This window comes from Xiphophorus maculatus, chromosome 13, assembly GCF_002775205.1.
Source record: "Xiphophorus maculatus strain JP 163 A chromosome 13, X_maculatus-5.0-male, whole genome shotgun sequence".
Lineage (NCBI taxonomy): Eukaryota > Metazoa > Chordata > Actinopteri > Cyprinodontiformes > Poeciliidae > Xiphophorus > Xiphophorus maculatus.
The window spans coordinates 23,380,569-23,405,953 of record NC_036455.1 but is presented as its reverse complement, the minus strand read 5'-3'; the positions used below and the strand labels follow the sequence as shown (position 1 = coordinate 23,405,953).

Here is a 25,385-nt window from a genome sequence, read left to right as displayed (position 1 = left end):
AGCTGAAAATCAAACCATCACTCATAAATACTGTAACCTCTATTAAAGATGTATTAAAAATCTACAAACCAAAACAGTGTACGGTAACCTTAGACTTTAATTTGACTAAATACTAAATATCCATCAACCCAACCATTTTCTCCTATGGCCGTTGCAGAGTCCTAAAGTCCATCGCAGAGACAGACTCTCACGCCTGAGGACAATTTGGTGACACCATTTAATTTCACAGTCATGTTTTTGGACTCACTGATCCCCCATCACCATTAGGAGAGTCCTTTGACATCATGACATTACACGAGGTTGTTGCCTAGAGAGACCACTGATCTTTGCAAAGCATTGACCATAACTTCCTGGCTCAACTCCATTGCTTTCTGTACGAGCTCCAGAGATTGTGACTCCCTTGGGAGAAGGTGGATTTTCTGTTGTTTCTGCGTTTAAGGGGTAGAAATGTTGTTGCTAATGTGATATTCAACCCATTTTCACTTTTTATTTAAAGTGTTTTGAGGTTTTAAAAGACTTCCCAAGCCCTGCATGACGAACCTGAGAAAGAAGCCCACAGCATAACAGATCCTCCATCATGCTTAAAAATCAGCATGAGTTCTGTTTCACGTGTTTGTCCTTTTATTTTGCACCAGACTGAAACGGTGAAGTTTCATCAAAGCAAAGCCGTTGCGGTAAAATGCAAACCCCAGAGGTTTACATTTGTGATAGTAGGACAGAAAAAAGCTGTTTTTTTTCTTACCCTCCTTAAATAATCCATTGGCACGTAGGTAGAGTTATTCACCCAAGTTGCCACTCTTTGCTGCACCGCTCTAACATTAAGCTGCGGAGATTTTTACCTTTTCCTCCCACCCTGCTAACTCTTTTTTTGGTTGCAATATAAACATTGATCCTTGTATGTGCTGGTGGTCAGTGGCTGTAATCTATCCAGAAGATTTTGCTCGGTTGATCAAAAATGGAGACTTAGCGTGCATTGCAAACATTAATTTCACCCTTCACCACATGAAAACGAAATGGTGACATTATGTATACCTAATTTGTATTAATGTAGTTTTAAAGAAGGGGGCTGTGCTGTTGCTGACGATAAGAAGCAGAGGAAGAGGAGGGAGGTCTATTTATCTGTTCCTTGTCTGTGACTGTCTAGTCACTCGGCCACTCGCTCCATCATGGTTTAAATATTCATCAGTCCGCCCTCTGAATATTCATGAGGGCTCTATTAATATTTATAAACCGCACTTTCTGAGCTGTCACTTGATCTCTTGTACACACCACAGTGATCAAAGCACATATCTGTGTCTGCATGGTTAAAATTATGACAAACTGTGGTCAGATACTCCAGTGCTGGGTTGCAACAGTAAATAACAACAAACAAGCTGCTTAAGTCTGGAATATGGGTGAAGTAAGACATTTTAAATTTGGGAAAACAGCTTTTAAAGTTCAGTCTGTGATATTTCTTATGTGGCTGCAATTGTGCCATTAAAACATTTTACTGCCTCTATGCATCTGCAGTAAATAGGGAGTTCCCCGCTCGTTCCTGAGAAGTATAAGATGTGGCTAAAAGCCTTGTAAGAGCCTTGTGCATATTGTCCTTCCTCAGAATCACTTTTAATTTCGTTGGAGGGCAACAGAAGGGGCTTACCGAGGGCACCATTTAAGCGCGAACCGCCCCTGAACTCAGTGTTATGGTTTGGTTCAAAAAGCTGCATCAGATGCCCACTACCTCAGACTTCTTAAAATAAACCATGTCAACACACGTGCTAAGAATCGAGGCAGGCAGCAGAGACTCAGAAAGGCTAAGGAAAGAGTCACACCAAGCCTGATAATTGCTTGTTATTTTCAAGCTGTTCTTTCTTATTGATTTAACAATTCATGTGGCATGTGTTGATTAAAAAAAACAACAAACAAACAAAAAAACATCCCTGGTACGTTGATTCTGTGACCTTTGGACGAAGCCAGGATAGATGTTTCCTGCTGTTTTCAGATTTTCTGCCAACCTGAGACTCAGCACAGCCAGAGAGGAAATTATCCAATAACTATACCAGGGGAAATTAAACCGTTTTAAAAGCCTTTGTAGTTAATAATGCATCCCCTACTAAAAAGGACTGCAAAATAGCTTTTTTTGGACAAAAACCTGACACCCAAAATATATACTGCTTGGATCTAAAGGCAGAGTGATGGTAAGTTTACCAACTGCTGGGTCCCTAAAGGACATAGCGGCTCTGATCCCTGTTCCAGTCAGGCCTTTAAACAGACATTTCTACACCTCGCTGAAGAGCTGGAACTGATGTAACTGTATCACACACACACACACACACACACACACACACACACACACACACACACACACACACACACACACACACACACACACACACACACACACACACACACACACACACACACACACACACACACACACACACACACACACACACATACATGCACTCAGCTGTCCTCTCTCTGATGAGTGTGTTACCTAACAAGCCACAACAGCGATATTTCTGTGCACGCGTATTCAAGCGCCGCTGAGTCTCGACCCTGTGTTCACACACACACACGCACGCATGCACACCCCCACACGCCGACGCGCATGCACACACACACACACAATCCCAGCCGTGCTGAGAGAAGCCTCAAACAGCAGCTGTGTGTGCCCTCCCTGTGTGTGTTGCTGTCGTGCCAATTCTCGGAACAAATTTAAAGTTTTATTCACACCAGCTGTCTGCAGACAAATTGTCTCAGCGCATGCAAAAAAAAAAAAAATAAATTGCCCCATGTGTTGAGTGTTGACGTAAAATGATCAGTGAAGTGCGATCGCCGACCTGTAGATGTGTGTGAGTGGATGTAGTTTTGGGGTAGGAGTGAGACCGGTGATGCAGACACACTGAAATGTCTGCTACAAATGACGCACATCCTGAGGCTTTAGCTCAGTCACTTCTGAAACTTGTGGTTGCGACTTTATGTCTAGATCATGTGTTGCCCTTTCATTTCACAATTACTGTAAAACTAAACTCAAAACTGCTATTAAATATCTGCAAAATAATTGCTGAAATATGCTAGTAAGTAAATAACCTTAAACTATATATTCTGTTAATTGAGGTCACTGAAACCTCTTAAGAAATACACATGCTCATAATAAATGTATAACACTGCTGTTTCAGTTAGTTTTAGCTTCTCAACACATAACTCATACATTGTTTTTATGGCATAAACCCATCCTGCTCTCACTAAATAACAAAGTTACATAAAGGCATCGAATAAGCAAAGATACTCTGATAAATATGCAATCCACAAGAACACAATGTGTTTTTGCAGCTAGGTAAACTGTACGTCTAGCTATTTGAAGATTCTTAGAGGAGTCCTCCAAGGCTTAATCATTAGTCCTCCTTTATTTTCCATTTTTGTTAATTAGATTTAAAATAATATTAAAGCATTGTCTTTGGAAGTCAGATGTTTTTTTTTGTTTTCAGTTAGATAAGCTACATAAACTTCCCCTAAAGTAGAAATTTCAATTGTGAAAATCAAAGACTGTTGAACAACCCCAGGTTCAGTGCCTGATATGATCACAGAGTGGTGAAAGATAAAGGTAAAAATAATTTATTAGCACCAAGGGCTTTCATCTACTGGTGAAAACGTTCCTTTGATATTTGAAAGCATAACATAGAGAAACATTCATTATTATTGGCTTGAAATGCTAATATTTGTTTGGCATCACAAGTATGTGATGCCAAACAAATCCTTCTGGTTTATAGACTTTCTACTAGAATGCTCTGAACTCAGGTGTGATGTCATTCCCAGATCTGGGCTCCAACAAATCCTACAGAGCATTGGTTTACAGCTAACATCCGCCTTTATGGAGGTGACTTCATACTCTATTCTGTCGGGTGTTTGTGGAGGCAGACTTGAACCATAAAAGAGATTTTTTTTAGATTTGGCCTGCAGTGTGAGGTTAACCATTTAAGGATATGACTTTGGTAACCCAAATACATTACATTGTGAATAAATATAGATAAAACAGAGTAGTCATGTGCTGATTACCAATACAAAGCTATATCAAAATATTAAAAAGTTATAGTTTCGCAAATGCTAAGTTGCTCTGTTGCAATGTGCCTGCAGTTTAAAGTCCTTTTAATAGCAAAAAAAGGGGCTGGATGAAGCGTTTGCAAACCCTGTACCAACTCCTACCCAGCTGTGCACTGCTTGGCAACTGGCTGAAAGAAGTGTCCTACACAGGTAAGATAAACTCAGCTACTTTTGAAGTATTTAAGAATGCAAAAAGCAGACATGTTGAAACTAAAGGGGAACCATCTATTACTGCTGTAATACTGTTTTGAAACACAGTTGGCTATCTGTGAGTGGTATGTTTGTTAAGCAGCCGACCACAGGTTAGCTACGCCTACAGATAGCTTGACTAATATTATCTAATATTAATATTTTTGAGTGGCTCTATATTGAGAAGGTTGGCAAAAAGGTACAACAATCTTCACAAAAGGTATGAATTAAGTGAATAATTCAAAATCTACCACAGCTCAACCATATTGAGTCACTACTAAAATGTTTACTCAATACACAATCAAATTAATAATATATCAATGTTTCAGATAACAAAATTATGATTGCGATGATGAATATCTTACATTATTTTAGCAGCAACTGGTAAAACGTGTGCTCTTCTGATTAGAACAAAACTACTTAGACCCAATGCTAACTACTTTTATGTGTAAATATCTTTGGTAAAACTTTGGTATATTTACGCAAGCGCATCATAATGTGAGAATCTCATACAAGCCCATGTTGTCTTTCCACTGTACAGATGTCTTTAGTCTTGACCCGAGCATTTCAGGAGAATAATATGTGAAAATGGTTTGATTCTGAGTTGTTTTGCGGCTTCAGGGACTGAGCAGTTTGCAGTCACTTTTTCTACTATCAGATCTGCATCAGATCCAAACAGTAGGATACAAGACATTGAGAGACCATCTGTGATGATGAAGAATAAGTGAATCTTTTAACAACCCAGCAGTCTGAAGAGAAAATCAACCAGAGTGGCTGAAATATAGTGAAGAAAATGTTTTGGGGGGATTTAATAGCAGCAGTACAACAGATTTTGTGAAACCGAGTTGCTACTCTGAGGAGGATTACAAATCTGGACGTTTCTTCTTGAATGAATCCAACATTCCCTCTGCTACACCAGCACAGTTTAAGTAACAGTCTGCTCAAATAAAGCTAATATAGCAGCTATTTCACTGGATTTAACTATCAATCAATCAATCAATCAATCAAATTTTATTTGTATAGCACATTTCAGCAACAAGACATTTCAAAGTGCTTTACATCATTACAAACACAGAAACACAATGCAACATAGAATCAATAATCAAAACAAAGCATTAAGTCAAGTTCCATCAATAAATTTGTAATTGATTACGTTTCAAATACAATTCTAAACAGGTGGGTTTTTAGTTGAGATTTAAAAGAAGTCAGTGTTTCAGCTGTTTTACAGTTTTCTGGAAGTTTGTTCCAAATTTGTGGTGCATAGATGCTGAAAGCTGCTTCTCCTCTATATATCCTCTATAAACTATATATTTTTTTTATCAAAGCATACAGGAGAAATGTTGGTTAATTCACCCAGAGAGGTTTCCGCTCAACTAACTCTCATTGGTGATCAGCATCCTTATGAAGGATGAGAGAATTTGTTGACTTGTCCGCTCTTGTGCTATAATTAGTTCCTAAAATCTTCCATAGCGTCTGACTCAATGTAGATATTAACAACTTCAGAAAGTGTTCAGTGATCTTCTATTCTGGGACAAAGGGTGAAGCTGCGAAGTCGCTTCATCTCCTCCAAACTACATTCATCACTGGGCTTCTCCTGCGTGCGTTTTTCCCTGTGAATAATGGGGTCTGTGAATGACTTTGAACTGCGTGAGAGTAGAATTAATGAAATGTGAATGAGTCTGCCGTCTCCGGGCTCCACGCTCCTATCTTCTCGCAGTTGCGTGTGTTTCAGTTGATGTCCCATTTGGGTCCTAATTGCTTTCCCAACAGGACCTGTGTCAGAATCAGCAGATAAATCTCCTCTTAAAATGGGGATTTTGCTGTTTTTGATTTCCTGATTTGCTGCGGGGTTTTTGCACGTGGAGAAGGTCATCGTGTCTTGTGCTAAATCAGCAGAAAAAGGAAACAGTCCAGATGTGGACTGCGTTTGACTTCTCTACAATTCATCAAACATCCCATAGGACCAAAAAACTTCAGAAACGAGCTTAATTACCAAGGGATTCTTTGTGTCTAAATCGAATTTGAAGATCTCCCAGATTTGGCCCTGTGGCAATTTACGTGCTCTCTTTTTTAAAGTCCTTTTTAAAAGCTAATAATCAATCTTGAAGTGTAAATCTAGGACGGAGACTTCACGAGAAAGAAAGTGAGACAAACAAAAGATCTGCAAGCTCATTTTTATCCAAGAGACCCCAGCAGGTGCTGCCGTTCCCCCTTTGAGTTTGAACGTCTGTGACGGATGGCTGCAGCAGCAAACATCCATTCGGACACATGATAGTTTTTCTAAAAGAGACCTGGCCGCGGTACAGATATGAGGCTTGATAAGACGTCAGCCGGGTAACAGGATACCTTATTATTTGTGTCTGATGTGGTGAAACCATACGAAGAGTAGACTAGATGGTTTGGATTCAGGACGGCTCTGCTGTAAGTGCACACGGCAGATTGAAAGAGGACACCAGACTCCTGCCACTATGGCGCAATGAAGTTTGTAACTTAGTTTGTGCACTGGGGAAATATCTTTTTTCTACTAATATTCCACACAGTGCCTTGCAAAGGCATTCACAATCAATAAACATCTCAGCATTTTCTCATGTTGCAACCACAAACCTTTAATGTGTTTTACTGAGATTTTATGTGACAGTTCAACACAAACTGATGCGTACTTGTCAAGTTAAAGGGTAAATATACGTGGATATCAGCATTTTTGATAAATAAAAAAACATGGGAGCATGTTCAGCCTTTCAAAGTCAAAATTTTGTAGAAGCAACTTTCTCTCCAATTTTACCAGCTTTATGCATCTACAGACTGATTTTTTCCTTTCTCCTCCCCATTTTTCTTTTTTTGTTTTTGCAAAATAGTCAGATTATTTGTTTCTACATTAACTTTCAAATCTTGTCAGAAGTTCACAGTCAGATTTAGGTCTGGACTTACAGTACTGCCAGTAAGTCTTGTTGACGGCCAGGAAAGTGTTTTTTTCTCATGTCTTTCTGTATTTCCCTATAATAAGCTCCAGTCATCTTACTATCAACTCTGTCTTGCTTTCCTGTTCCTGCTGCAGATAAACATCCCCAGATCATAATGCTGCCACTACCGTGATCTACAGTGGGGACAGTGCATTCAGGATGATGGTAGCCTATTTGTTGTGCAGATCAAAAATTTCTACTTAGGTTTAATCTAACCAGAGATCCTCCTTTTAGCAAATGTGATATCATTTGGGTTTCTATCAGGAATAGAGTTTATTTAGAAGTGTCAGAGTAAAGGGGACGTACTCATATGATGCAGGAGATGGCTGATTCACAGCAAGATATGAAGCATTTTTAATAGTCGAGTCTTTTTGGGGACATCAAAAAGAGACAAATCTTGAAAGGCATAGAGCTACAGGAATGTACCAGATGGCATACAATGCCAAGAACAATAATGTTACCAAAAAGTAGTTTAAATAATAATGGACCTAAGTAGACTCCATGAGGAACCTCAGAACTGATAGGAGCACTAAAAAGGAACAATCTCTCAAAGTGAGCAGAAAAACTCCTGATTTTAACCAGGATGGCGTTCTATAACAGCAGAGCGCCCAGAAACCCACTAAGGAGGACAGTTTCAATGCTGGAGCATGACTGGCTAAAGCTTGACAGCAAAACATTGTTCAAAAGGTTTGATTGATTATCCTTTGAGCCAAATTATCCAACTAACTCTTTGCATGAAAAACAATATCTTGCTTTAGAAAAACTAATGCAATAAATGCCCTAAGAGCCATCAGGACAAGTTAAGTTTATTTGTGTAGCCACATGCTAATCGTACGCAGGGTAATTTAAAAAGCTTCACAGGAAGGTAAAGGAAAAGAGATATGAGAATTACACTAAAAACAAGCAAACTATAATAACAGCGATAGTAAAAACAAAACGTTACATAAAAACAAAGAGACAATAAAACTGCAAATTGAACCAACAGTATCAGGGCAAATAGACATGGTGATTCTCCAGTTCTCAGTTCCCTTCCTCTGAATGAACTGAAACAAGCAGGCAGCCATGTGTCTGCGATTCATCAAGGTAAAACAACCAAACTGTGACATAATAGGCTGTGTAATTATTGTCATACAATAGGCTGTATGTGTGTGTTGCTCTTGTAATTAAATGCAGCTTTTGTTGCGGCAACACTGAGCTGCAGTAGATTTTCAATTACTCACTTAATCCATAAGCATAACACAGAATAAATAAACCGCTGCCTCTGTCATAGTAGAAGTTAAAATGTGAGGCTGGTTTTTATTTAAAGTGGCGGATAGATTAGATCCAGAGATTTTATAGACAGATTTTAAGCTATGTGACTACAGTAGGTGCCGGATTGGCCCCAAGGTTGATTTATTTCCGATATCTGCAAAAGAAATGGCTTGGAATAATATTGTTGTGTATAAAAATGGGAAGCTGACAGACTAATTTCACTTTTACTCATGCTTTAAGTGTTGGAAATAAGAGTGGGCCGAATTTGTTCACAGTGATGTGAGAGACTGATAAACTCATTCTCTCAGAATGTCTACTGACAAGGTGTACTTAACATTTCTCTGTCTGCTGTGTGTTTCTCAAGACTCGAGTTTAGAGTTCAATTATTTTATAACCTGGTGCAATCTAAAATATTTTTATTTATTTATTTTTACCAAGAATGACTGAATGAATGAATATTCATTTTGCGCCTCTATGATTTGCATACAACTAAATTAACAACTGTCATCTAGGAAAACCATTACATCTCTCTCACTCTCTTGCTTGCACGTGCAGTAAGTAACCACAACCCTTCAACTTTTTCAAACGTCACATCACATTACAAGCTTCAACTTTCATGTGTTTGACCTATGCAAACTCTGTAGGGCTGTTTTGATTTAGCAGGGACAGAGGAAAAATGCAAAAAAAAAAAAAAAAAAAAACCCTACAGGATTAAAACAGGTGTTGTGGTTCTGGGATGGTGAATTAAAAGCCAGAGCTACAAAGGCATGGTTTAAGATTGAGATGCATGATATATCGAATAACAATATTCACTGCAATTTCAATGTCCTCACCAGCTATAAATAAAACCACGTCACCAGTACAAATCTGGTAACCTGCATTAGCACAGGGATACTGCTGATAATTCATAACCTACAACAAAGTTTACCAAGAGCCAACCCTTAATTGGAGCACATATTTATTCGTTTTCGAAAATACCATTTCTCACTACTGATAAGATTGAATTTGACCAAGTTTTATAAAATATGATCTAAACCACTCTAAGCTGTTCTTTGAAAAGTTCGTGTTTGATATTTTCAGCATTAGAACATCATGGTTGAAAAATCAAATGTATATATTTTTTAAAATACACTGAGCAGTTAAACATATTAACTGTTTTAGCTACAGTGATTATTTGAACTGCTCAATAAGAAGTAAGGAGCCTCTGTAGAATATTGAGGACGAAAAAATAGATGTAAAAAAAGGTAGTTATCTAGTTAACTGCTTGTACTTCATTAATTGATTGGCCACAAGCAACTCCAGAAACACAGGTAAAATTAATTAACTGTTAATTAATTAATGTGGGACTGAATAAAAACGTACAGTACCTATAATTTTTTTTTTTTTTAATTGAGAAACCATTTATTCTAAACAGTCACGCGACATTATGTTGCTAGATTCAATTATAAAGTCACTTTTTCTGTTCGAAAAGTAACAAAAATAATACAAGTTTTTTGAAAGAAGAAAAAAAAAAGCTGATAAATGGTAAGTGTGAGAGTCTTAGCAGTGAACTAAAGGTCTGAAGGGTTAAATAAAGCGGTGGATGCAGGTGGATAGATGCGCAGAGAGGAGCTGGTTTCAGGGCGCGTGGAGAGACTGGAGCTCGTGCATTCCTAACGTGTGTGCGTGTACGTGTGTGGGCGCGTGGCTCGGGGTTCAGAGCTGTCGCCCGTCCTCCTCTTCCTCCTCCTCCTCCTTCTCCTGCTGCTGCTTCTCCTCCCCCTGCTCCTCCTGCCTGCCTGCCTCCACGGAGACGAGCAAAAGGCTGGGGAGGAGCGACAGAGCCCTTCAGTCAACAGACGCGGTGTGTACAGAAGCGGGCTGTCGGCACCGGCTGCACCGGCAGGAACCCGGCGGAGGAGCGTCACCTCACGGTAAGCTAACGGTCGATCGTCACCGCGACGAGGCTGACTAACGGTCGCTCCGCCGGGGGGGGAGAGAGGGGGAGAGGGGCGATGACATCGACGCTGCTCGCTTTCTTTTCGATCCTTTGCTTATTTTCTCTCCAGTTGTTTTAATTGGAGAGGTAATGCTACATTTTTATTTTATTTTATTTTATTTTATTTTTTAGCTGAAACTATGAAGTGACAGCGGGGGGAAATCTGGAGGTCTGACTCCAGCTAGCGGAGCTCAGTATCGTTAGCGGCTCCGCTGAATGGTTTAAGTGTTGTACCCTGAAAAAGACGAGCCCTACTCCGATTCCTCTGCGTTTTTTAAGAAAAAAAAAATTATTCCAGCTGAAGTGAGGGTACATAAAGCTTGATTGCATCAATGAGTGTTTCCATCAATGAGCCCCTCGCAGCTGTACATCCTTCACCCGCCCGAACAGCGCCGTGAAGTCCCGGAGCAGGAGGTCCGCTCCCTCCTAGACCGGTGTAAAAATAGCTCGGTGTGTCAGCTCAGCTCAGCTCAGTCTTGGTCACACCCGTACCCAAACAGAGTCAAGAGAGATCGTTTCCCGAAAGTAGACCACCGAGCGCTTGTCCGTCTGGTTATGCGGGTCAACAGGAAGCCGCAGAGGTGCCACCTGTTCGTGTTAGCCGACCCCCTGCATCCTCCTAGTAAATGAGCCGCGCATGGGTTACTGACACAGGCCCAGGGGCGCAGATACTTACAATTCAGAAACATCGTGTGTGTCTGAGAGAGAGATCTCAAAAGCTAAAAAGACACAAAAACCCTTTACTTGCTAAAGTTAAATATGAAAAGATCAAGATAAGATATATTGGCTGACAAAACTGACTTTAAAAAAAAATTTCAGTTAGAAGCACACTAAAATAGTTCAACTCTACAGAAGGATGCACAAAATCTGCTGGACTATTGACATAAAAAGAACATGAAACTATCGTTTTTTTGGTTTTTTTTGCTGCTGTTTAGTTTTGTATGTCTGAGCAGAGAGATTGTGATCTGTGATTGTGGCTAACAGAACAGAGCTGCACAACGTTAGAAAATGATCCAAGTGACATCATTACTGTTGAGTTTTGCGAAATAATGCGAAAACAATGAGGCAGGGGACGATTTGAAAGCTGTGGCCACATAGTGAGAGTTTTATTATGACTTTGGTTTGCAGGGAGCAGATAGTAGAAAGTGTGGTGCTGTGGAAACAACTGCTGTGTGAATAAATAAATATTATATTCAACTAATTGATGCTTAATCTCCTTTCTGTTGAATTATTAATGATTAATATAAGAAAATTGCATATAATAATATTTTGCCACTGCCCTTTGGTGATGAAACTGCAGTGGTCATTAAATCTATTTCTTCTTCACTCATTCCTTTTTCATCTGTGACGATTTTAACCATCATCTGTCAGGTGTGACCACCTACTGCAGCAACAGTCTGATTATGTTATCGACATGCAAATGAACAAACCTTGCAATAATAATTCTGCACATTATGACACTGCCGTCTATTTCTGAATTTATGTTTTAGAGCTCAGGTGTTTTTGCGAACTTCCCTTCTAAGCAACAGAAACAGCAGCTCTTGCCACCCTGCTGAGCTGCGCTTACGTATATAGTCTGCGTTTTTTCCCTATCTGGGGTTTGAGTTCAGCTGCAAAGCAGCGCAGCTGTGGAAACCACAAGTCACCTTCACCTTCGTGATAAGACTGGTGCGGCTGGCCAGGTGCTGATGACAGGACAGTATAACCTAAATCTCACATGTGCAACCTACTTTCTGCTGGCTCTTTAAAGTGCGGTGTGAGATAACGCGTTACCCTGCTGTGGGTTTGCAGCAAAGAGGAAATGAAAATGAAACTCGTGCAGAGAAAATTCAAAAGGTGCACACACACACACAGCGGCAAAACCGAAATTGAAATGATGACACAAAATGTATTGTCGTTCCCCCAATTAGAAGAAAGCCCATCAACGTTATGGTTCAGAGTTAGCCTCGGAATTCACCATTACTGTTTGGGAATCAGCGTTTCCTAATGAGCTCCCTGGCTGAGGAGAAAAATAAAATAAAATCTTGTTTTAGATTCAGCCAGGCCCTTGGAGAGAAAACACTAACAGCAGCCTCTTTGACTCGAGGCAGTAAGGATTTCTTGTTTTATTCGTTTCATGAGATGGAGTGGGATGATGATAAAGGAACATGCAGTTGGCAAATATGGATATAAATATTTGCAAGTACAAGACTTCAGGGTGACAAATCTAAGCAGCCAAGCTACAGTGGTAAACAATAGAAGCGATATGCTATTGATAGGTGGACTTTTGTTTTTCGTTTTTTTAGGGGTTTTAATTACAAAAAGGATTGCAGCAGGTTTAGGAGCTTAAAGCAGCTCTTGGATTTGTTTCCCCATCCTGCCTGCATGTCAGTGTAGATGAGCCGGAAAGCTTTTGGCCGGAGAAAAAAGGTTTCCCGGTGGGCGAGTGACTCCGAGGCTTCAGAGCTTCGGAGAGAGCAGCAGATGGATGATGATGTAGCGGGAACTGGTGCTCCCTGCCTCCCGCCGCCATCCGTCACACGCTAATGATCGTGTCACACCTTCTCCCCGGGCGGCCGGCCACTTCTGCAGCGCTCAGCTCAAAAACCGGTGGCTGCGCTCTAATCCCCTCTTCACTGCCGTCGGCTGAAAAGCCTGGAAGCAGGAGTGTCGCTGCGAGCCTCTCCATCACCAATTCCTCACTTTTTTCCTCCTTCCTCCATCCCCTCTTTTCATTCCTCTTTCACCTTTAAAGCCCCTGCAAAACGCTCTCTTCATCTTTTCCCATCTAATTCATCTGCTCCATACCATTCCTCCTCATGTCTTTCTTCATGTCATCTCTTATTGGTGTAAATTCACAGGCATAATCCAGCCCCAGCATGCCTCCTCCTGCTTTACATCCAGGTTCTCTTTGATCGTCATAATTAAAGGAGATGTGTTGATTCTCCATCCCCCCCCACCCCCCACCCCTCTCGCTTTGTGAGGTCTGGGGTCAGGGTTGACCACAGGGCAGCAGCGTTCATGGAGCTGGTGTGTGTTTGGCTGATGGACAGCTCAGCAAGAACTCGCCAGCAGCACATTAGGGAGCCCGCCAACCTTATTATGTCCTTCTGGAGTGTTTATACAACTCTCAACCATTTCCTCTTTACACAGGCTGCAGTAGACCGCCACACAAAGTCAGATTTGGATCTTTATTAGTCTTTTGTTAACTGTGAAACTCCACCAGCTAGAGGGGCATACAGGAGCTCCCATTGGTTATCGCTTTGATTAATCTGATCCGATCAGGTCAAATTCAGAAAAAAAAAAATAAATCTGATTTTCACTGTTTACTCAACTCATCAATACTAAGAACTCCCGCAGTGTTTGGTCTATAAATCCATTAGTCAACAAAAATACAACAAAAATAAAATTTGAGATGTATGTTGTTAATTTTCTGCTGGATTCAAAAGTATTTGTCAGCGAACCTACACCCATCTTTTCTATTTTATGTAGAAGAAGAGCAATAGAATTAGTCAGAATCGAGATTAGCTGGACACTCTTGTCCAGTTAAATCCTGATTATTCAGGATTTCACCCTGTGTGAATCTTTGTTAGCATCTTGTTCACTGAGAAATTTCAGGTGCAGAAACACGGGGATCTTAGTGGTCTTTGCTTTGATTTCTGGTTTATAATAAAGATGCACAGAGATCACAACCAATCAGTTTCCAACTGAATGGCTGGTGAAATACTGATTAATCTTTTTTATTATTTTTATTAAATGTCTTATTATCCTTACAAAACTTCTGCGTTGGCTGGTCTTAAATAACCTCCTATCTTCAGTATAGTACAATTTTATAGAAAACTTGGTTTATTTTAGTAACTTGATTCACTAAGTATTATTCAAATTATACACAGAGTGAGTTTTCAAGCCTTTATTTCTGTTAATTATATTTTTTTGCTTACAGCTGAAAAAAATGTGACATTTAATTTCCTAGAGCAGAATATTACATCAGACCAATAAAAACATTATTAATACAGAAATGTGGACGTAATGAAAAGTATGTTTAAGGCTATTATTTTCAAAAGATACTTTCAGTGTAACAAATGATCTTCATAGGAGTGCATATTCTAGTTTATTAAATACGGCTGTATTTAATACAGTTATTGTATCTAGCCAATAACAGGTTCGGGTTTTGTTTGATCTATTTGGTTTTTATCCAATTCAGGACCTTAATAAATAAGAGAGGAAAAATGTGGAGCAGGTTCCTTGGTCAAGAAGGTAGTTTTGAATCCGAGTAGATAACCCCATTTATTTAACAATCTATATGTCAAAAATCATTATCTAATGTTTTGCATGTCTTTATAGACCAATAATGGTGGCAATTCTTAGTTTTAATATATTTATTGAACAGGTGGGAAAAGCACCAGTTTTCAATGTTTGACCCACTGATCACCGTCTGAAAAATAATTTGATTCCTGTGTGTGGCCGATTAGTTGGTGCAACTGCGATGAATTTCTTCTCGATTGTAAAAGGTTGGATTATACATAATGTATGTTTACACAACAGTCCTACAGCCAATCCCTTTTCTAATGTAAATTTTTAGACCACCACATGCCGAGATTTCAATGTCAATGATATTTTTTATTTATGCCGCACTGAGATGCCAATGGGAAGTAAACTGCATTCAGCTGTTAAATAGTCATGTTGTGGGACTCAGCATCCTCTCAGCTCGTTATTCCCTCTCAGGTGTTGCAGGCCGAAGCGTCCCCCGGAGCGGCGTGTTACAGCAGACTGCACCCGCTTTAGAAAAGATACCGGAATGCCGCCTCCTTTGTGTGTGGCTTGTGCGTCTTTCTCTGGTCCCCTCCGATCGTCTCGCCACAGGGATCAGGGATTCGGCTCGGCATTCTGGGAATATCAGCGTCGCCAGATCAGATGATGCTCTCTCTCTCTCTTTCCTCCACAGCTGCTGTTTCTAAGAAAAGCTCAAGGACGTGCTTTAAAACGCACAAGCGCACCAACATACCATGCATGCGTGAGGCAGGTTTCACTTCCGAGCACAAAGGCTCGTACGCGTGTGTTGAAGACACAGAGTAAAACAATTACCACTGGAAGACTGCAATTAGCCAGGAGAGCTTTCTGGCAGTGCCGACAGAGGTTCACACACAAACGAGCACAAGATTGCAGGCAGGCTTTTATGCTCCGGCTACCGTTTGAAACAAGCGTGCGGCGGCGTTTCTGTCATACAATAACTGCTGACAGTTTTTCCCCCCCTCTCTCTTATGTTTTCTGATTTCTTCAGGCTGTTTTCCATTGACCACTGAAGGGGGCCTGCAGAGAGGAGAACGCTAGCGAAGCCGAGCAGAGGCGGACGCGATAATTGCATTTCTTGCTGCCCTGTGGGAACATGGGATATATGACCCCATCATTCACTCGTAAGGCTCTCCAGTAAACAACTCCACACAGGTAGGGACGGAGTAAGAATCCAGCCAAAAATATCTCTAAATGGAAATAAAATGCACAAATGCGTCGTTATTTGGCTAAACAGGGCGTGTGGTTTTGTGTGTTTTTTCAGAAGGATGACGGAGGCGGTCATAGAGAGTGCAGATGTCCTTGCAAAACCCTGTGACACAAAAAGCCACCCCTCCCTGTCGCCATGTCTACCCCTCTGCAGTCAGAAGGGGGGTGGGGAGTGTCACGCTGACATTAAGAAGCTCCAGCAGCAGGTGAGTGACATTTAACATACACATTCTGCTAATTAACTACACCGATATGATTCATCTTTCTCCCTAACACCACTCATTTTACGAGGTACTGGTAATAAATATTTCCCTCGCCCGCAGGAACACTGTAACCAGGTGATACCAAAGAAAAAATTCAAGGTAAGCTAAAGTTACGCCTCCTCTCATTATTCATTTTTACTGGGATATCGATTGCAGTGGGCCCTATGAATTTGTAATAATGCTTGTGTATGTGTTTCAGCCCAAAGGAAAGTTGGTGCGCAGCATGGCGTTCAGCGAGGAGTCCTCCCCGTTTGAAGAAACCAAGGTAGGAGACGTACACATTTCATAATCTTCCGCCCTCTCTGCAGCCTCATTGCGGCGCTCAAATTACTCTTTATTTTCTTCCGTTTCAGGCATCTCCAGACACAAACGTCCCATCCAGCTGCCATGACAACGAGAGGACTTCCAGTAGGGACGAGGAGCAGGAGAACAGCCCCGATCCAAAGAAACCACCGCTGTCTAAAGGTGTGTGTGAGACCGATGCCTCACAAAGAGACAAGTGGAAGCAAATACATTTGTAAAAGTAATCAAATCTGATAATAAATGCGGGCATTTATTATTGTGACATAAGAGTTTGTGTTGTCTCTCAGAGTCCAGCATGGAGTACACCGACTCAACCGGCACAGATCTGGACCAGTTTATTGAGGACACCCTCAACAGCAACCCCAGAGACCGTCTGACACTGCTGAAACTGGAGCAGGACATGACTGATTTCATCTTCAGCAATAGGTGAGTCCATGTGAAGCAGCGTGTGTGTTTCTGTGTCTCTGTTTAATGCACAGGTAGAGAGGTTCTACAAATCTTTAAATAAAACTACGATTCTCCTTTAATCCAGCACCAAATTGTAAACAACCCATATTATCACTGACTAGACATGCAATTTAGTGAAAAGCAAACCTAGGCACAAATTATAGATCATTTTTGGGGGGTATTGTGGTGACATTTTGGCCTAAAATCTATAATCCATCCACCACCAGAACCACTTCTTGTAGTTGTAGTTCATCTCCATCCTCCTCTTTCTCTCAGCTCCTTTAAGAAGTTCCCTCAAATGTCATCCTACCACCGCATGCTGGTCCATCGGGTGGCGGCCTACTTTGGCATGGAGCACAATGTGGACCACACAGGCAAGTCGGTCATAATCAACAGGACAAGCAACACGCGCATGTAAGCCCTAATAATCCATCTGGGTGTTTCCCTGTGGCCACTTACGTATCAGTGTGAAGTGATATATTTGAATATTTGTCTGCTTTAGACCGGAGCAGCGCTTCTCAGACATGGTTCACAAGAACAAGACCGAAGATACCCTCCCTCTGAAAATACTACTAAAGAGGGACAATTCGGACGACCAGGTCTAACTTTGCTCTTGGAAATTATCTTCAAAGCCGACATTGATCGCAGTCTATCCTTGACCTCTTTCTCCTCCTCCCCCCTCTCCCCAACAGGGCCGCCATCACCCTTCACGGGAGAGGCAAAGTAAGTCAATGGAGGAGAGAGAAGAAGAGTACCAAAGGGCACGAGAACGAATCTTCAACAAAGAGGTGAGAGAAAGAGACCAAGACGAACTAAACAGGACACGACAAAAAAAAAGAAAAGAAAAAAACCCGGAATGGACTGGAGTTAATATCTCCTCTGCACCTCTCTCTTTTTTTTTTTTTATCACTGCAGCCACTCTGCACTCAGGAGGGCGGCCATGCAGAAAGCAGGTAACCTTGCCTGAGGTGTATATTTTCCATGTAACTTTCAGCATATTATATTTAGATGAGGACATTAATATACGCCTGTGTGCGTGCAGGGACGTGGAGGAGTACAATTCATACGTGGAGACCCAGAGGAAAAGACAGCTCTTCAGGTAAAGCGCTCGCTGCAAACATGCAGCCATTTATCATCTTAATCTGGTCAGCCTGGCTGGCGCAGGGCTTTTCAGAATCTGCAGCAAGAGCTAGATCTTATTTTATTCCTTTGTGTGTGTCAGTGTCGAAGATTCCTGGAAGTACATAAGATCTTTAAAACGTTGGTGAGTTAATGGATGATGGCCTGATCCCTTTATTACATGCGCCATGTAGGCAGAGATTCACAGAGAAACGGGCCGCTGACTGGAATCGGACCATTTACAGCTCGATTAGCCCTGAACGGTTACTGGCTGGCTGGAAACGCAAAAATCAAATCTTTTTCCAATCAGCAAGTGAGATTCCTCACAGGAGAAGTTCTTACTGCGTAAAAGAGGCTCTAAGGTCCCAGTTTAGACCTGGTATTGATATTGGTTCCAGTTGATCGGGAGTAGACAAGTCTAACGGTCAAAATTCCCTCCTGACAGATCAGCTACAGATTAGACTTGGAGCTAATTACCAAAGCTACTGTAACCTGTCCAAACACCATTGGAAAGTTTGAAGTTTGACTACTGTAATGTCAATAAATTTTCCATTGATGATTGGAAAGTCATTTTTAAAATGAAATGTTAATAAAAGGTGGTCATTATTTCTCCAATATTGCTACTTCTTTTAATAAGGTTGCTGGCACTAGGAGACATTGCTGCAATGTCTCCTAGTGCCAGCAACCTCAGCTGCCCTGAGGAGTAATATGTCAGCAGGTGATTCTTAAATGTGCCGTTGGACAGATTGTGCAGATACGAGTGTCGCATTGAGAACAATTTTCTTCAAACGCCTCTGAAGGTGGTCTGAAAACTGTCTTCAGCGAATATGTTCTCGTCATGCTCATTTCAGATCACATGAACGGACCAAGGTTAGCAATTTTCAGGATCAGTGAGGTGCTTCAATATGAAGCCAGAGGATTTATAGAAATTTAATAAACCATCTAAAAAGAAACTGTGTTTTCTACATGTCCAGATATGCCTATGGATATGCCTACGTTCTCAAAGCCTATGGGGGTTTGAGAACGAGAGAAAGAAAGCAAGATTTTCCGCTGATAACAGGAAGGCTAATTAGAAAACAAAATATTTGCTCATGTTTTTACTTTGTTATGGAGTATCCTGGATTGGAACGTTTTTGTAAATCTCTCGACTGCTGTTTTAGAAATACATACATAAAAGAGGCTCAAATGTCTCCATAAACATATTTTCTTTTAAAATATTACAATTTGTTTTACTGTAGCTGCTCTCTCACATTGTAACTTTGCCTCAACTCCTAATATAAATAGCATTTTTGTATTATTAACAACACCTCCATTACTACCGAGAAGTCCAAATAATCCGAGATCTGATCGGTTTTGATGAGAATGTCTCATGACTGCCTGACAGGAAAAGCCGTGCCAACTCGAGCTCCAGCTGGACGGGCAGCAGCAAGCAGAGCAGCGTCGAGACCGACTATTGCTATAGCAACGACCCCCCACCTTGGAGCAGCACAGATTCAGACTCGTCCTTTCAGTGGACGAGTCCAGCGGTGAAAGCCCACCAGCCTTCGGGTCAGAGCTGGGACACGCGATCAGGTGCGTTTTTATTTCAAGCTTCAGAGAAGAAAAAAAAAAATCAAATCACTTAGTAACTTTTCAGCACTTATCGCTCATCTCACGGAGGTGTAAACTCAGTCATCAGAGGTGAGGGGCTTCACTCCTCCACACCTGTGCAGACGGAAAGAGAGGCGCAGGCTTCATCACCGTCATGTGTGCCCGAGTGGGGCTCGCTGTTTATAAATTATCAGCTTTTATTCAGCAGCGTCTAATTAACAAAAAGTCGAAGTTCTGGTGTGAAAATTAAACTCCAATCTACAAATCTTCACACCAGAGCTGTAAATTTTCACGCAACACCTCCAGTCTTCCTCACATATTCAGGAGAGGGAAGAAAAACGTCATTACCGCGGAAGAGGTTGTTTTTAGCACAACTTCTCTGTTGTTGTTTTGTTTTTTTTTAAATAATTGTGAGAAATCTTCTGTTCATCTTACATCCTCCTGCATGCCTCTCTTCGTCTCCGTCAGGCTCCATCTCACTTTACAGACTGCCACCCTCTTGTGCTCATCCGTCTCCGCCTCCTCCCATCACCGAGGAGCCGGTTCACAGCTACGTCACGGAGAACGGCATTCCACCAGGGAGCATACTAGTGAACCCTCTTACTGGTACGTGACACACACACACACACACATCGCACCGTTCTGTCAACAGCAAGTTCACGTTCATCATATTCAACCTTTAACCCCAAAGGACAACCTTTCCTGAACCCTGATGGAAGCCCTGCTGTGTACAACCCTCCAGACAGTCAGCAACCAATCAGTAGCCAGACTTTTCCGCCTCAGCAGCAGGTGACACACACTTTTTTCCAGACCCAACCTATGTAATACTAAAGTTCTCCATGAATTTATTAAAGAGATTTCTAGAGCAGGCTGACTTTATAAACAGAAACTGAATATTAGGATAGGAAATATGGCCTAGAAATGTTTTGCACCTATTTTTCTGACTCATACATCTGGAAAACACTGACATCATACATGACACACTGCAAAATCATGAACTTTTACAAGTATTATTGGTCTAATTTCTACTGCAAATATCTTAGTACATCTCAAATAAGACAAAAATAAACTACAAGTAATGTTTCAGCACGATATGTGAGGTTTTTTTTAGGTCAGTAATTCTTTAATATTGATGGAGAAGGACTAGTTATATATTAAATAATCTGCCAGTGGAACAAGACATTTTTCTCATAATGTTTTGTTATGAGAAAAACAAGACATTATGGGTTTTTATTGGAAAACCCAGCTGTTTCATAAAGACATTTCTCCCATATTATAAGTTATAAAATTTGAAAAGTGTCTTGTTCCACTGGCTGATTATTTAATTTACAATTCATACATTTTCATCAATATTGAGACGGTATTTACTTAAAGGCTTCTGCATTGTGTTGTAATTTATTTTTGCACTAGAAACTAAACCAAAAATACTCGGATTGTGTTTTTGCAGTGCACACAAACACACTTTTTCCCCCCAATCTCAACCTTCCAAAGTTCTTTGACCCTGACCTTCAGTTTAAAATGTTAAAAACTGAAGTTTTCCATGAATTTATTAAAAAGATTCCTATAGGCTGGTTTTGTAAATGGAACCTAGACATTAAGATGGGAAATGGGGTAGAGAAATATTTCGCAACTATTTTTTTTGTCGTACGTGGAAAACACTGAAGTCGCACATGCCAGACACGATCACACTGACACGCTCATGTTTACCTGTGTCTCCATCCGTCTCTCAGGTGGTTCAGTACTCGTCTGTCTCTTACTCAGCTCCCCAGATGTTACCTGTCACTCCCTCACAGCCATACTCAACAGTATGTATCACTGAGTGACCCGCTGCACGCGTCTGTGTGTGTCTGTGTGTACTGACCTCCTTTCTCTGGACTTGACAGGTTGAAGATCTCTCCTCACAGTTTGCTCATGTGACAGTGAGCTGCCCGTCGACAGGAGACGCCGCTCCCATCTACCCTCCCAGTCAGGGTTACATCTATGCAGCTCCTGCCCCTCCTAACCTGCCCAACTACTGCCAGCCCTCACCACAGGTAAAGGCAAACACTTTTTCTGCCTTGTGTATTTCACTTTAGACTTGGAAATGTATATTCAGCAGCAATGATGTCGTCCAATAGGTGCCTGTGTACGTTTACCCTACCTCAGCCCAACCTGGATTCAGGCCCGCTTCGCCCTCCCAACATGTCCGCAGCTCAGCAGCACAACCAGCAGGTACTTCCTCTTTCTTTCTTGACTGATTTTTTACATTTTGTTTTGGTGGAAGAGCAAACTGCAGCAGTAGAGGAGGGGGCCGTTACACTGTCAGAGATGTAGTCTGAGGGTCTCACAGTGAACCGGTCTCTTTTCCTGCTGTTTCCTTTCGTCAGAGAGGACACGATTCAACCTCCTGATCCCTGCTGGTTAAATACTTTACCAGCATTTTTTGTTTTAATTCAGTGTTAATTTGGTGTTTGAAGAAAATGTAAAGCAGAAGATCTTATGAAGTTACGAAGGTGGAGATCTTATAAAAATGTATTGCGTTTTAAAGCGTCACAGTCTTTATAATGAAATGCTAAAGAAACTATGAGAGTGACCAGAGTTTTGTCTCTGATTATTATAACTAAGTTGTTGCACACTGCCTGTCAGCTTACTGAAAGAAGTCCACTACACTTACAAGTGAACCAGATTCGACTGCTTGAAAATACCTTCTGTCTCCCCCCCACCCCCAAAAAAGATGTTGAAACCAAAGCAGCGTTCAGCTTCTATACACCCAAAGACACTCTATACACCACTATATACTGTTTACTGGAACAAAATTCCACAAAACAGCAAAGATGCTGAAACACATAGTTCCTTTAAATCAAGGCTTAAAACAAACATGCTTGGAATTGCTTTTGATTCATAATAACTGGAACATTGATCAGTATATTTGATCATTTTGATGATGGCATTTGACTAAATGTAATGTTTATAGCTTTTTGCATAATTACTTCCTGTATAATGTTTTTAATGGTGTAAAGCACTTTGAACTGCCTTGTTGCTGAAATGTGCTACACAAATAAACTAAAAGCAAAAAAAAAACTATCACTATTTTTAAGGTAATGCTATTTCAGATGTACAGTTGGCAAACTACATGGAGGATACTTTAAGTAGCTGACTATAGGATAAAGTTAGTTGTTTAATATTAACTTATTAGAAAAAAAAGTACATTATTTTTGGACAGTAAAGTCACAAAAAAGAAAACATATTGAGTGAAAACAGTGAAAAGGTCAAAGTAATTACGCAGACAGAATGCAATCAAGTAAATTTAAATATGCAATGATGTCTAAATAGCATTATAAATAGACAATACTTGTCACTTTATAAAGAGGAATGCAGCAAAAATATTCTTCATGAGTAACTGAAACCTGCCACCAAATAATGTGTCTAATTATCAGTGTGTTTTTTTTTATTTCAGCATGACAGGCAGTAATTTCTGCTAAACCTTTTATACATTCAAACATTTATATGTAATAATCATAAAAGACTCAGTGATATGTCAATAGCCCAGCCCAACTCACAATATGTTAAGAAAAATGTCAAAACATTTGTGTTGCCCACTGGTTTTTTTTTAATCTCCGTGATGAAATCAGCTCCTAATAATCCCAGTGGTTCGTCTGTGTGCAGCAGGTTACCCCCCTGCTGTGAGGGTGCAGCAGTCTTCCCACGCCCAGCCTCAGCCTGTGCTGGGCACATACACACCAGTTGCCTCCCACCAGTGTAGCATGGTTCAGGTAACTTCCTGTCTCACCCCACTGACTCATCCATTTGTTCTAACACAACATGTAAAACGATCTGCCCTAACGTTGCGTGTCTTGCCCCCTGCAGGGAGGAGCTTCGGTGCCCTTTCCTCAAAGCAAAGCTGGGCCTGGGGGAGTTGGAGACGCAGGATATTACTGCGTGGTTCCCCCACCTCCTCATCACAGTAGCTGCACCAACCTCAGAGCACCTGCTTGGAACATGCAGTATTGATGGTGTGACAATACCTTGTTTCCTGTTTTAAGTCACACGCTCGCACACGTCCCCCCCAACCCCCCTTTTTTTTTTCAATGCAGATGCATTTTTTCACACTCCCTGACCTTCACCCTCTTTCCTCCTGACAATGTGGGTTCGCTGTTCCCACACTCAAACATAACCTCGCTCACAGAGATAAATGTTCCACTGTACCAAAGCTTAGTAGAAAATATAAGAGCTGCTGTACTGAATGCATAATTTATATACACAAATGGAGTTTTATATTGTTATTAAATTATATATATATACATATATATACATATATATATTGTGTTTTAAGGAAATGCACTGTGTTTAGAGAATAAAGTGCCATGGTTTGACTGATGAGGTCACATGTCTGCATCACCCAGCCTCTTTGTTTCCTCTGAACTCGACGCTGATGTCATTGACAGTACAGAGAGCTGTGAAGAGAGGAAATATTACGGGAAGATGCCCTCCGCTGCAGCAGAACCTTTTCTGTGGCGAAGTAGCAAACGGCAATCTGAAGAATCGGGGCTGTTTGTAGGAAATCAATTCATCATTATCTGACAAGCAAAATACTTGTGTAATCCTGGGTACTCAGCCAAAGGAATAATGGGGCAGAGCAAGAGAACCGACAAAAACTAATGATGCTTTTACACTTAAAAGAGACAGCAGACAGGAAGAAAGTCTACATTAACTGGTCTTCTGTAGGACTTCAGCACCCCCTGGTGTTCAGTAGTGAGCATTGCTTTGATTAACTTTTTGACTGCAGAACTCTCACGGTCAGGTTGGCATACTGTCAGTAAAAATGCACAAAACAACTTTCTGCAGTGATTAAAAGGATAATTTTATGTCATTTTGGTTTTTGACTTAAAAAATTCTTGCTATAATCAGTAGTTACATGATTTTAATACATTTTATAGAAGAAGATAACCTAACATATGCAGCTGGTTGGCGTCCAGTTTCTGATTTATGGCTGCATTTTTCACTACTGGGAATATTTTAAAATATCTAAATTTGTTTCCCTACTGATGGAAAACTTGAGAAAACTTTGGTTATTGCAGCACTTTCGCTGGAATCCATTAACAAAGACTTCAAACTACAGTTGCGCAATATATCTAATGTGTCAGGCATTCATGCTCTGCATATCAGTAACCGATTTAGCTTTCCCTTCCCTTAATGTCCACATCACATTACAGTCATTAGGAGGTGAGACGCTAAAGCTCAGGAAAAATATAGTGTGTGTTAATCAAAATCAAGGACATTATTCCTTCTGGAAAATTTCCAGATGTGAACGCCTCAACTTTCTAAAACATCTCTTGATTCCTGAAACTTATAAAATATGTGAGAATTAAACAAAAGTCTTTCAGTGCTGGGGGGGAACTTGAGGAGAAGTCTTTTTGGATAAAAGGTTGGAAATTAAAACAAGCAAAAACCAAACATGTTAGTTGTTTTTTTGTTACTACCAAACACCGTCTCTATCTCAAACTATTTTCCTCTTCAAGGAGAAAGCGCAGGTGCGACTAACAACATTAGTGGCAACTCGGCTGTATTCAAGTTTCTCTACTAAATCGTGACAGTGAAAAAAAGCCAGCAGGCACCAACCTGCAGCCGAGGCGGCTAAATGAAATTCAACCATCACTAACTTTATTTACACTGGCGTTTGTTTTCCTGCTGAACATCCACCCGAGCTGATCAGAACCCGGCAAAGTTCTTCCAAAATCCAATTAG

At 40.8% G+C, this 25,385-nt stretch overlaps 1 protein-coding gene across 3 annotated transcripts; it reads left to right on the top strand.

Moving 5' to 3' along the window:
• The first annotated feature begins 10,153 nt into the window (after positions 1-10,153).
• Positions 10,154-24,027, top strand: LOC102216997 (cAMP-regulated phosphoprotein 21). 3 transcript variants are annotated; one of them, XM_023345228.1, is made up of 20 exons: positions 10,154-10,396; positions 15,722-15,885; positions 15,995-16,145; positions 16,263-16,301; positions 16,402-16,467; positions 16,556-16,667; positions 16,793-16,931; positions 17,229-17,366; positions 17,455-17,551; positions 17,645-17,740; positions 17,868-17,905; positions 17,995-18,051; positions 19,456-19,643; positions 20,130-20,267; positions 20,353-20,450; positions 21,392-21,466; positions 21,545-21,694; positions 21,779-21,872; positions 23,310-23,413; positions 23,508-24,027. In XM_023345228.1, the coding sequence occupies exons 3-20, from the start codon at positions 15,999-16,001 to the stop codon at positions 23,649-23,651; spliced, it is 1,920 nt and encodes a 639-aa protein (XP_023200996.1). In that variant the 5' UTR covers positions 10,154-10,396; positions 15,722-15,885; positions 15,995-15,998; the 3' UTR covers positions 23,652-24,027. The 3 variants fall into 3 exon arrangements, with proteins under 3 accessions (XP_023200996.1, XP_005797381.1, XP_005797380.1); XM_005797323.2 differs by having other exon boundaries at positions 10,155-10,396; positions 23,307-23,413; XM_005797324.2 differs by lacking the exon at positions 21,392-21,466 and having other exon boundaries at positions 23,307-23,413.
• Positions 24,028-25,385: the final 1,358 nt, after the last annotated feature.

What these genes read in the sequence shown, in the direction of transcription:
- LOC102216997 (XM_005797323.2), top strand. Translation starts at nt 15,999, where the DNA reads ATGACGGAGGCGGTCATAGAGAGTGCAGATGTCCTTGCAAAACCCTGT. An exon ending in CCCCGTTTGAAGAAACCAAG is followed by an intron (nt 16,468 to 16,555) that starts GTAGGAGACGTA and finishes CTTCCGTTTCAG; the next exon opens with GCATCTCCAGACACAAACGT. An exon ending in GGCGGCCATGCAGAAAGCAG is followed by an intron (nt 17,906 to 17,994) that starts GTAACCTTGCCT and finishes GTGTGCGTGCAG; the next exon opens with GGACGTGGAGGAGTACAATT.